Source organism: Stegostoma tigrinum, chromosome 7 (assembly GCF_030684315.1).
Source record: "Stegostoma tigrinum isolate sSteTig4 chromosome 7, sSteTig4.hap1, whole genome shotgun sequence".
In the NCBI taxonomy this organism is placed as follows: Eukaryota; Metazoa; Chordata; class Chondrichthyes; order Orectolobiformes; family Stegostomatidae; genus Stegostoma; species Stegostoma tigrinum.
In genome coordinates this window covers 31,265,176-31,278,273 of record NC_081360.1, presented here as the reverse complement: position 1 = coordinate 31,278,273, position 13,098 = coordinate 31,265,176, and the positions used below count along the sequence as shown (strand labels likewise).

The following is a 13,098-nucleotide window of genomic DNA, read 5'->3' as shown; positions in this document are numbered from 1 at the left end:
AACAAGACCATTCCAAAAGCCAGAAGTCAGCACTTCACCTTCTTTGGCTGAAAACTGAATATCTTGATAAATACAGAAATTTTAATTGAACCGTCAGAATTCTGCAAGGAGAAATTTTGCAATGAACCTGATTGATCCTATTCAATAGTTCCCATTTTTTAAGCTCTTGTTTGTCACACTAGAGCTGTAAGAAGTGACTGTCAAGTGCAGTTGTTATAAACTCTAAAAACATGTTAAAATGGTTCTGAAGATGGCTCTGAAAATTCAGGATTTTGTGGTGCCTTAAAAAGTATACAAATTAAATGAGAATTGTTTTGCATTCCTATTTGTCTGAAAAATTAGAAATCTTAAAAGACTAATATCTATTTCAGCCCAAGTATTTTAGTCAGGTAATGTGTTTTTGTTTCAGAGAAGACAGGAAGCACGTGGCCATCAAATTTTCAGAGCAAAATAAGCTGATTAAAAAAGGCCTTATTTGTCGAGGGTTAAGCACTGGAATTTTGCCTGTAAACCTATATACTGTTGTCTTCGCTTATAAGATATCGCTATCAAAATCTACTTCTTGACCAAGATTTTAAGCACAAATTCTAGAATCTTTTTATGTGGCTCAGTGTCAAATTTTGTTTGTTGATGTTCCTGTGAAGTACCTCAAGCTGCATTACCATTTAAGGGTACAACTTAGATGGAAGTTATTGTGTATTCAGTGATCATATGATGTTACCATTATCCACAACATTTCTGATCAGAAACTTCTGTTCACAGTTGACAGAAAATGTGTTTGTGAATGCTGGGCTGCACTTTGACAATTGCCTGCCTCGTTTATAACCTGTACAGTTTATATTCCATTGAAAATGATCACAGTTTCACAACATGCCAGAATGAAGAAAACTGCAAGAACACTCAAAGTATGTTGATGATTACACTTTTTGAGTGACATTCCGAGTTTGAGCTGTTGGCTGGTGTTGTTGTCTTTTGAACACACATACTGGAAAATCACAGACATGTTCCCAGAATTTTCCAACCATAGATTAAAAGAATGAAATCAAGACCAGTGTGCCATGGTTGCTTTTTGTGGACAACCAGTGGAGGAGACTACCTGCCTGTAGTGCCACGCTTGGAATTTTTAAATATCTTTTACAGAATGTTCGCATTCCTGGCTAGATGGTGATTTACAGTCCAGCCCTATTTGTTGTTATGTTTCTAAAAGAATCATTATCAGAATGTTGGCATTGCTGGCTAAGCCAGCATCCATAATTTCCCTTGAGAAGAAGATGAGGAGCTGTTTTCTTAAACTTCTGTTATCCATGGGGACTGTAACCAAACTAATTCATCATCTTGATCATCTGAGCCAAAGTCATTTTTTATTACTGTAATAATCATTCTTTCTTGACAATGCCACACTGACCTCTCTTCATATCTTCCTAACCTTCGAAAATGTCACATATTCTTGTTTATTCAGCTCCCAGCTTTGGACTCTTTGCAACCATATCTCACATGCACTGATGTCGTACTCATTTATTTTTATTTGTGCTTTCAATTTATCCACCTTGTGATGTTGTATGCATTCAGATGAATCCTGTCTTTTTAACATTTTTGCCTATTCTGATCCTATCTGTTGGCTCATTGTTACTCTTCCTATCATGTACAAGATATCATTACCCATATTATCATGCAGCACTATCTCCTTGTGCTTTTCCATTAATTGTTTTATTCCTTTTTCATATGAATCCTTCTCTATGGCCTTAGTTATTTGATTTGCCTGGATCCTGATCCCAGACAGTTCAAATGAAAACCATCCCAGTAGTGTAGCTCTCTCTTTTCTCCGGTATTGAACATACTGACTTGAAGTCCATTGACCTACTCATTTAACTCTGATTTTATTTGCCCTAAGAGAATTTAGTCACAGCACATGTGCTAATCTAGTAATTATTACCTTTATGAGTCTGTTTTAAATAGCCCCTAGCTGTTCATACTCAGTGGACTCTTTTTTTTCTAAATTCTGCCTAAAATATTGGTATCTATGTTGACCACATCAACTGGATCTTTCTCTTTCCACTCAACCTCTTCAACCAAAAAGTGATATCCTTAACCATGGAAAGCAGGCAAGCAACATGATTGTAAGGAGTCATATTCTCAGCTGCTGAAAACAGTATCTCTTCCAGCTGTACTGTCCCTTGGTGCTACCACAATCCTCTTTACTGACATCCTCCTTTTTCTGTTGAATTCCTGAAGGGTCTAGCCCCGAAACATTTGTGCTTCTAAGATGCTGCTTGCCTGCTGTGTTCATCCAGCTCTACACTTTGTTATCTCGGATTCCCCAGCATCTGCAGTTCCCATATTCTGTGGTCATTATGCTCTCCCTTCATATAGTTCCTGCTCAGGTCCACACAAGTTGCAAGCATCCCAACCCATTGGATATGTTCAAGGGCTTCCTGCTGGATCCCCCTACCTGATTTACTCATTGTTAAACCTTTCTGTAAATCTGATGTACCAAACTTAAATAATTTGACTGCCTTCTGGAGCAAAATTTACAGGTAACTTTCTCCCTGATGCCTCACAATGACCAAAGCTCAGACTGGAGCTCATCAGCTCTGAGCTGAACTGAGCTGCAGATTCTTACTGAGGCTTAGGTTGCTGTGAATCACTTGGGCTACCACCAGCTCTTACATTTTCCTTCTGTCTTATATTTTGTATAACTAACTAAGGCTTCAAGTTTAGAAATGGCATTCTACAATAACATCTACTTATATTAAGTAGTTTAACTGGTAAAGCTATAAAACTGATTCAGTAATAATAACCCCCCCAGACACCAAAGTGCCCCAGCACGAGACAGACTGCAGTAGTTCAAGAAAGGAGCTCAACACCACCTTCTTAAGGGCAACTAGAGACAGACAGTAAATGCTGGCCCAGCCAGCAATGCCCAATTTGTAGCATTGAGCAAAAATCCCTATTATTTAAAATACTGGATCAAAACCCTGGACTTTTCAAAAACTTTTAAACGTTAAAAAAAGCAGCTGGGCTGAGGGCTCTGGGAAAAAAATGCACACACAGAGATGGCTACTTGGAACCATTGTTCAGCCCAAAAATCCAATTTCACACCTCAACTCTAAGAGAACAATTAACCAGACCTAACATCTAGACTGAAACTGACTTCTGCCCTCCCTGCTACCCAGACCCAGACATTATAGGGCCTATACAGATACCAAGACATTCAACTTCAATCAATTTTTATGCAAAGCAATACCAGACATTCCATTTAATCAAACTACATTCACACCTACTCTTAACTATCAGGAAATCATTTGACCTCAAAGGGAACACCAGCAACACAGTGGCAACCACAGATTTGGCATAAACGTAAGAGACCCGCAATAGTTCAATTGCAGGATTTGACCTCACCTGAAGGAGTGATTCACCCCGGGATCTATCCCTATTTATCAGAAGGATCTGAAAGAGCTGCTGCCCAGAGAGTGATCCCCACAGCCATCTCTCGAAGAGGGATCCCAACGACAATCCTGAAACCTACTGACTCAGGCCTGTCTCTTAATAGGGGAACCATTGGCAACCAACCACAACCAGCAGACTTGACAACTACCAACCTCCAAAAACCCCCCACCCGACTGACAAGGTCTCAGACATATCCTGAAGTGAAAACCAGCTCACAAGAACCACTACAAAGGAAGGAAAACCAAGTACTCACATAATGTGCCACACTGATGCCACCTGAAGGTTGCAGGAACAGCAACTCATATTCCGTTTGGGAACCTGCAGCCCAGTGGATCAATGTGGACTTCACAAGCTTCAAAATCTCCCCTTCCCCCACTGCATCCCAAAACCAGCCCAGCTTGTCCCCACCTCCCTAACCTGTTCTTCCTCTCACCTATCCCCTCCTCCCACCACAAGCCGCACCTCCATTTCCTGCCTACTAACCTCATCCCGCCTCCTTGACCTGTCCGTCCTGACCTATCCTCTCCCTACCTCCCCACCTATACTCTCCTATCCACCTATCTTCTTTTCTCTTCATCTTCGGTCCGCCTCCCCCTCTCTCCCTATTTCAGAACCCACTTCCCATCCCCCTCTCTGATGAAGGGTCTAGGCCCGAAATGTCAGCTTTTGTGCTCCTGAGATGCTGCTTGGCCTGCTGTGTTCATCCAGCTTCACACTTTGTTTTCTTGGATTCTCCAGCATCTGCAGTTCCCATTATCTCTACTCACATAATGCTCCATTCTCTTGTCATGTTTGTTTGCCCCATCGTTCATGCCTGTGCTTCCATTCAGATACTAGTTGAATGCTTTGTGAGCCAGGGTATCTGTTTGAAGAGATAAATTACCATAATATAATCCTCATTCAGAACGTGGAACTGGAACTTTAAGATATGTTAACTGAAATTCCCCAGGTTGACAGAATGAGAACTGAAGTGTAAAGTTGACAGTTTCAGATGAGCAGAGAACTAAAATTACAAAAAAGTGCCCTCATTATTACCAAAAACCTGTTTGCTTAAATTGGTAGTTATCACCTAAACCTTGTACTCATTTCTGTTCAATACACATGCTTATTAGGAATGTGGAACTGATGCAGCATTGTGGAGTCTCAGACAGGTGCTGCGTCCAGTTCTAAATTGATCACAAGCATGTATGGGCTTTTACTGGTATGAGTATTTTATGAGAGCCTCACTGCGCCCGGGACCCAGGTTCGATTCCAGCCTTTTGTAACTGTCTGGGCGGAGTTTGCACATTCTCCCTGTGTCTGCGTGGGTTTCCTCCGGGTGCTCCAGTTTCCTCCCACAGTCCAAAGATGTGCAGGCTAGGTAAATTGGCCGTAGTGTTGAGGGCTGTGTGGGTTATAGGAGGATGGGTCTGGGTGGGTTGCTGCAAGGGGCGATGTGGACTTGTTGGGCCGAAGGGCTTGTTTCCACACTGTAGGGAACCTAATCTAATCTAATAAATCCAAATCATATCCTATTGCATTAGTAGACTCAACCCAGACTGATGGCCAACACCATCCGAAGCCTTCATCTGGGCGCCAGTTATGGCAGACGAGAATGGCCAGCTGTATTTCAAAATCGCATTTATCCCCTGTGGTAACCCTTTATGCTGGAGACCCAAAGTATCCAACCAAGCTACCAGGGAGGGGAATGTAGGTGGTGACAGTGCAGGGAACCCCAAGGGTGGTAAGCCTGATTAAAGTTTCTGTGATTTAAGTTACTGTTTAGCTTTCAATAGTGTTTAATCTGTGTTTAATCTCACAGCATATTTTAAATACTGTCCTCTGTATAATTGACATTGTCAAATTCACTTTTGTTATTTGCCTTTATTTCTTGGAATATTTAGATTTAATAAATGCAAATATCCTTCTGCCCTGAAACACCTGTCTGCTGCCTTCTTCATTTCATATTCCTTAAATAAGTCCAGTGCCAGAACCAGGGATCTGGGACTGAGTTGAACCACCTAAACATCAGCAGATTACTGATTGCAAAACAGAACCCCAACAAACCCCATGAATGATTTTTTTTCTTAAATGCTTAATATCTTGGCCATTATTCAGAAACAGATTATATTTCAACTCCAGCATTATTGATAAGAATGTTTCATAAAGGTTACTTTGAATAAATAAATAACTTTGCTATAAATTTTTCAATACTCCTTGAACTTAATTTCCACCAGGTAAATTTTCATTTAGTTACTTGTTTTATCTTTGTTAATCCTTCAACTTTATAATTAGAAATTGAGGATTTAGATCTATTGGTGTAAGATGATCCAGAATTTGTCAACTATTTCAGTCCAATGGCAAAGAGAACTGATTGAAAATTAAAGTGAGTGAATTTCATTCTTGCTTATTGCTCTAGATCTTCTTGTGATGCATAATACTGTGGGATTTAAGTAATAGAATGAATGAATTCCAAAAAGATAGAAGAGAAAAAAAATGTTTTGTATGAAAGCTATTGCATAATAATCCATTGGGAAAACAGTCAGTACTCCTGCTAATGGCACGCTTGGTCATTTTGATTAAACAAATACAACCCTCATTTTCAGAAGTGTCTTTGATTATATCAGATAGGTAGCTGAGCTGTAAAAATGATACACATGGATTTGAGGTTCAGGCCATGATCTATGAAGGCTCAGTTTGAGTGAGAATTCTGGACTGCAGTAAACTTTGATGTGGTAGCAAAATCATCGGTGATACCAAGCAGAATCTCCTCTTTCCCATTCCCCCCCACCCCCCAGCATTCACGTGACGTCCAACCTACAAGACCTGTCCTTCAACACTTACCTTTTCCCTGGATTGTTCACAGGCTCCAAGAGGTGCTGTGTTGGCAACAACCACAGCCGCCTCCATGGTGCTATTGGCGAGCAGTTCCAGATGATCGGGATGTTGTATCATCACAAAGAACATTTGCGAACTGAAAAATATTTGAAAAATTCAGCAGGTTACACAGCATCTGGGAAACTAGACTTAGGTTTTGCATTGATAGCACCTTCCCATTCTCTTGCCATGTTTGTTTGCCCCATCTTTCATCCCCATGCTTCCATTCAGATACTGGTTGAATGCTTTGTGAGCTAGGATATCTGTTTGAAGAGATAAATTACCATAATATAATCCTCATTCAGAACATGGAACTGGAACTTTAAGACATGTTAACTGAAATTCCCCAGGTTGACAGAATGAGAACTGAAGTGTAAAGTTGACAGTTTCAGATGAGCAGAGAACTAAAATTACAAAAAAGTGCCCTCATTATTACCAAAAACCTGTTTGCTTAAATTGGTAGTTATCACCTAAACCTTGTACTCATTTCTGTTCAATACAAATGCTTATTAGGAATGTGGAACTGATGCAGCATTGTGGAGTCTCAGACAGGTGCTGCATCCAGTTCTAAATTGATCACAAGCATGTATGGTCTTAAATTAGTTTAAGTATTTCTTCCTGATTCTGAAGTTGTCCCGTTACGTAAAATGTTGGATGTGATGTGAATGGGATTAAAACTGAGCCAGGGCTGGGTTCTGCAAAATTTCAGGTCCCCATCTCACCCATGACACAAGAAGGGTCAAAGGGAGGGATATGGGCCCAGTGAAGGCAGGTGGGTCTAGTTTAGATTGGAATTATGGTCACCATGGATTAGTAGATTGAAATGTCTGTTTCCATGCTGTATGAGTATGACTGTGTTTACCCCTTTATCCCTGGAAATTTATGCCCTCCAGGCTATGGACAAAGAATGGTTGAGGAATGTTCAGTAAAGGCTGCTACCCCTCTGGTAATGGATTTCTGTCAATAATTTGGATGAGAATATAGGAACCATGGTTAGTAAGTTTGCAGATGTCACCAAAATTGGTGATATAGTAGATAATTTGGAAAGTTATCTAAGACTACAAAGGGATCATGATCAATTGGGCCAAAGGGCCAAGCTTGGTGGATGGAGATTAATTTAGATAAATGCAAGGTGTTGCATTTTGGTAAGACAAATAAGGGCAGGACTGACACAGTAACTAGTAGGACCCTGGCAAGTGTTGTAGAACAGAGAGACCTAGCGGTTCCGATACATAGTTCATTAAAAGTCGCATCACAGGTGGACAGAGTGGTAAAAAAGGCATTTGGCACACTTGTCTTCATTGCTTAGACTACTGGGTTTAGGAGTTGGGACATTGTGTTGTGGTTGTACAGGATGATGGTGAGGCCACTTTTAGAATACTATGTACGGTTCTGGTTACCCTGCTGTAGGAAGGATATTATTAAATTGGGAGGATGCAGAAAATAATTACAAGAATGTTACTGAGACTAGAAGGTTTGAGTTGTAAGTAGACGATTTGATTTATAAGTGGAGGCTGGATAAGCTGGGACATTTTTCATTGGAGCGTGGAAAGTTGAGGGATGACTTTATAGAGGTTCATAAAATCATGAGGGACATAGGTAAGGTAAATAATCAAAGTTGCAAAGCAAAGGTCTTTTCCCAAGGCAGGGGAGTTCAAAACTAGAGGGCATAATTTTAAAGTGAGAGGAGAAAAATTTAAAAGGGACCTAAGGGGCAACCTTGTCATGCAGACAGTGATGCATACATGAAATGAACTGTCGGAGAAAGAGGTAGGTGCGGGTACATGAATGGGAAAGATTTAGAAGGATGTAGGCCAAATGGAGGCAAATGGGACTAGTTTAGATTGGGAAACTGGTTAGCATGGACAAGTCGGACAAAAGGTCTATTTCTAAGCTGTATGACTCTATAACCGTAGGAAGTGAAAAAATACATCACAGCAACTACTTTAACTTTTGTTTTGAAAAAGCTGCACGTGGCTTAATTTTGCTTTTGGAAGAATTCTGATTGTAGCGAAACATGGTGTTCTTATCATCCTTTCTAGCAATTTGGGCTTATTTAATCACATGGATACATGTTGTACAAAGTGTCAGACAAATGTGAAGTCTGAGGATGAAATGTTGCCAGAAGATTTTGTTTTGAATTACATTTACTGACAAACAAAATTGTTCTTACTACCCAAAACATTAATTTTATTGTCCCTAAAAACGTCAACATTTAATTTCTTTACCATGTAAAATATTTCGTGCTAAGTAAATTAACAAGTGGAATAATCTACATGTTCTTGTGTTAATTTTAAGTATTGTAATTATTATTTAATACATAAAGCAAATATATGAACAGTAAATGTTTCTTGTGATCTGTTATCCCTTATCTTTTAGAGGGCATTTAAGTGGTCGTTGCAGTTTCAGCATTGGATATCTCATCTGGCCTGTAGGAGAACTTGGAGCGGGAAGGGAAAGATCAAGGTGTCGTGGTCCACATGGGTACTGAAGTATAGGCAAAAAGAAGAAAGAGGTTCTGCTGAGGCAAGGTTAGACCCTAGGGGCTAAATTACAAAACAGACCGAAAAGGTAATAATCTCTGAATTACTAACTGAGCCATGAGCTAATTGGCACAGAGTCAACAAGATTAAATAGGTAAATTGGTGAAAGATTGATGTGGGAAAAGTGGGTTTGCGTTGATGAGAGATAATGGGAACTGCAGATGCTGGAGAATCCAAGATAACAAAGTGTGAAGCTGGATGAACACAGCAGGCCAAGCAGCATCTCAGGAGCACAAAAGCTGATGTTTCGGGCCGAGACCCTTCATCAGAGAGGGGGATGGGGAGGGAGTTCTGGAATAAATAGGGAGAGAGGGGGAGGCGGACCGAAGATGGAGAGAAAAGAAGATAGGTGGATAGGAGAGTATAGTAGGGAGGGGATAGGTCAGTCCAGGTAAGACGGACAGGTCAACAAGGTGGGATGAGGTTAGTAGGTCGGAAATGGAGGTGCGCCTTGAGGTGGGAGGAGGGATGGATGAGAGGAAGAACAGGTAAGGGAGGCGGAAACAGGCTGGGCTGGTTTTGGGATGCAGTGGGGGGAGGGGACGTGCTGGGCTGGTTGTGTGATGCCGTGGGGGGAGGGGACGAACTGGGCTGGTTTTGGGATGCGGTGGGGGAAGGGGAGATTTTGAAGCTGGTGAAGTCCACATTGATACCATTGGGCTTCAGGGTTTCCAAGCGGAACATGAGTTGCTGTTCCTGCAACCTTCGGGTGGCATCACTGTGGCGCTGCAGGAGGCCAATGATGGATATGTCATCTAAAGAATGGGAGGGGGAGTTAAAATGGTTCGCGATTGGGAGGTGCAGTTGTTTATTGCGAACCGAGTGGAGGTGTTCTGCAAAGCAGTCCCCAAGCCTGTGCTTGGTTTCCCCAATGTAGAGGAAGCCACACCGGGTACAGTGGATACAGTGTACCACACTGGCAGATGTGCAGGTGAACCTCTGCTTAATATGGAAAGTCATCTTGGGGCCTGGGATGGGGGTGAGGGAGGAGGTGTGGGGGGCAAGTGTAGCACTTCCTGCGGTTGCAGGGGAAGGTGCCGGGTGTGGTGGGGTTGGAGGGGAGTGTGGAGCGAACAAGGGAGTCACACAGAGAGTGGTCTCTCCGGAACGCAGACAAGAGTGGGGATGGAAAAATGTCTTGGGTGGTGGGGTCGGATTGTAGATGGCGGAAGTGTCGGAGAATGATGCGTTGTATCTGGACGTTGGTGGGGTGGTGTGTGAGAACGAGGGGGATCCTCGGGGCGGTTGTAGCGGGGTCGGGGTGTGAGGGATGTGTTGCGGGAATTGCGGGAGACGCAGTCAAGGGCGTTCTCGACCACTGCGGGGGGCATGTTGTGGTCCTTGAAGAACTTGAACATCTGGGATGTGCGGGAGTGGAATGCCTCATCCTGGGAGCAGATGTGGCGGAGGAATTGGGAATGGGGGATGGAATTTTTGCAGGAGGGTGGGTGGGAGGAGGTGTATTCTAGGTAGCTGTGGGAGTCAGTGGGCTTGAAATGGACATCAGTTTCTCTAGCCGCTTCTCCATTTCCTACCTACTGGCCTCATCCCACCTCATTGACCTGTCCATCTTCCCTGGATTGACCTATCCCTCCCTACCTCCCCACCTATACTCTCCTATCCACCTATCTTCTTTTCCTTCCATCTTCGATCCGCCTCCCCCTCTCCCTATTTATTCCAGAACCCTCGCCCCATCCCCCTCTCTGATGAAGGGCCTAGGCCTGAAACGTCAGCTTTTGTGCTCCTGAGATGCTGCTTGGCCTGCTGTGTTCATCCAGCTTCACACTTTATCTTGCATTGATGAGACATTGGCCCAGTTACTGGGAAGGAGGAAGCTGTTCCAGTGGGAGGGGTTCCACTTGAATTGTGCTGGAACCAGAATTCGGGTGAATCACATCACTAGGTCTGTGGATAGGGCTATAAACTAGCAGAGGGTAGGATTGCTGCTTAGTGATGGGCTTGATTGTCACCAGAAAATCAAAGGAAGGAACAGAATGTGTGAATGTCATTTTGTACCAATGAAACATGAAAGTGGAGGGAATCTTGATAATGGAACAAACATAAAGGCATTGTATCTTAATGCACAAAGTATTCTATATAAGGTAAATGAATTGACATTGCCAATTGAGCTAAATTGAGGTCACAAGGACTTTCAACTATTTAAAGTTGGTTGGGGCGTAGGGGGGTGCAGTGATCTCATGTATGGTCATTAAAGTTTCCAGAACAAGTAATAGGACAGAGAGAATGGAAAGGGTCAGGCAATAAACGAAATGAGGTAAATGAGCTGGTAGCGCAAACTTGAATGGATGGGTGTGATGTTGTGGGCATCTCAGAGAAGTAGCTGCAAGGGATTTGGTGTTGGGAACTATATATCCAAGGAAACACATCCTATCAAAACGACAGGCAGATGGGCAGAGAGGGCAGGTTGTTTGTTAGTTAAAAATGAGGTTAAATTGATTACAAGAAATGATATAGAAGGCTGTGTTGAGGAACCGCAAAGGTAAAAAGTCCCTGATGACATTTACCTACATGCCTCATAGCAGTAGTCAGGATGTAGGGAAGAAATTTAATCAGGAAGTAAAAACTGCATATAAGAAAGGTACTATTATAATAATTGTGGATTTTCTTTTGCCTATATGCTGTTCCTGATTCCCGTGGTCAGCCCACAGTTGCCTCATCCTCACCTTAGTATGGTGGTTCTTCTTTGAGATGAATTTCTGCTGTACTTCCCAAATTATCCCCAAAACACCTGGTATTGTTACTGCACTGTCTTCCCTACTTGGGTCCCCTTCCAACCAACTCTGGCTAGCACCTCTCTCATGTCTTTGTAGTTACCTTTACTCAACTGTAATAACATTTCATCTGATCCAAGCTTCTCCCTTTCAAACTGCAGGGTGAATTCAATCTTATTATGGTGACTGCTTCTGAGAGATTCCTTTATCTTAAGCTCCCTAAATCAAGTCTGACTCATTAAACATCACCAAATCCAGAATTGCCTGTTCCCTGCAGGCTGTACCACAAGCTGCTGTAAAATACCATCTCATAGACATTCCGTAAATTCCTTTTCTTACAATCAGCTACCGACATGATTTTCCGAGTCCACCTCCAGGGAAGATAGTGAAGCAACGATGGCAGGAGTTTCTAATGTCAATGGGGAACAAAGGAATAGCAGAGTAACTGACTAGATGCTTTGTATTAGTCTTCACAGAGGAAGACATCAGTAATGTACCAGAACTTCAAGAGAGTCAGGGGGCCATCACTGAAAGGTGCTGGAGAAGCTGAAAGATCTGAAGGTGGATCACTCAGACAGCATAGTCTACATCCCTGACTTCTGAAGGAAATAGCTGAAGAGATTATAAAGCACTGTGGTGATCTTTGAGGCAGCACTGGAGTCAGGGACGGTCCCAGAGGAGTTGAAAATATGTAATCTTAACACCCTGTTTAGGAAGGGAGGGAGGCAGAAGATGGGAAATTATAGTCCGATTAGCCTGACCTCAATCATTGGTAAGATTTTAGAATCCATTATTAAGGATGAGATTGTGGAGTACTTGGAAGTGCATGGTAAAATAGAGCTGTGTCAGCATGACTTCATCAAGGGGAGATCTTGCCTGAGAAATCGATTGGAATTCTATGAGGAGGTAATGAGAATGTTAGCCAATGGTGAGCCAATGGATGTGATCTATTTGGATTTCCAGAAGGCCTTTAACAAGGTGCCAAAGAGGAGGTTGTGAAATAAGAGTCCACACTCTTAGGGGCAAGGTACTGGCATAAATAGATGACTGACTGACTTGTGGAAGGTAAAGAGTAGGGCTAAAGGAGTCTTTTTCAGAATGGTAACCAGTGACTATTCAAGTCCCACAGGTGTGCATTGTTGGGACCACAACTATTCAATTATACATGAATGAGCTGGATGAAGGAACTGAGGGCTTTGTTGCCAAGTTTGCAGATATCAAAGATAGGTGAAGAAATTGGTCACGTTGAGGAAATGGGTAGGCTGCAGAAGGACTTGGACAAGCTATGAAATTGGGAAAAGAATTAGCTTAGATGGAATATAATGTGTGAAAATATAAGGTTATGCAGTTTGGTCGAAATAATACAAGCAAATACTATTTTCTAAATGGGGAACATTTCAGGAAAGCTGAAGCAGAAAGAGACATAAGAGTTCTGGTTCAAAATTTTCTACAGGTTAACATGCTGGTTCAGTTGGCAGTTTGGAAGGCAAATGTAATGATAGCATTCATCTTGAGAGGCT

General features: G+C 42.2%; 1 protein-coding gene across 3 annotated transcripts in view; it reads left to right on the top strand.

Moving 5' to 3' along the window:
* Positions 1–13,098, top strand: part of plcl1 (phospholipase C like 1) — a 275,950-nt gene that overhangs the window by 237,086 nt on the left and 25,766 nt on the right. Inside the window, exon 4 of one of the 3 annotated variants that reach the window (XM_048535296.1) lies at positions 763–831. The exons of the other annotated variants lie outside the window; for them this stretch is intronic. Within the exon in view, the coding sequence (XP_048391253.1) occupies positions 763–825 (63 nt within the window). The 3' untranslated portion in view covers positions 826–831. Of the gene's footprint in view, positions 1–762; positions 832–13,098 lie in introns of those variants that run through there. 3 annotated transcript variants of the gene reach the window in all.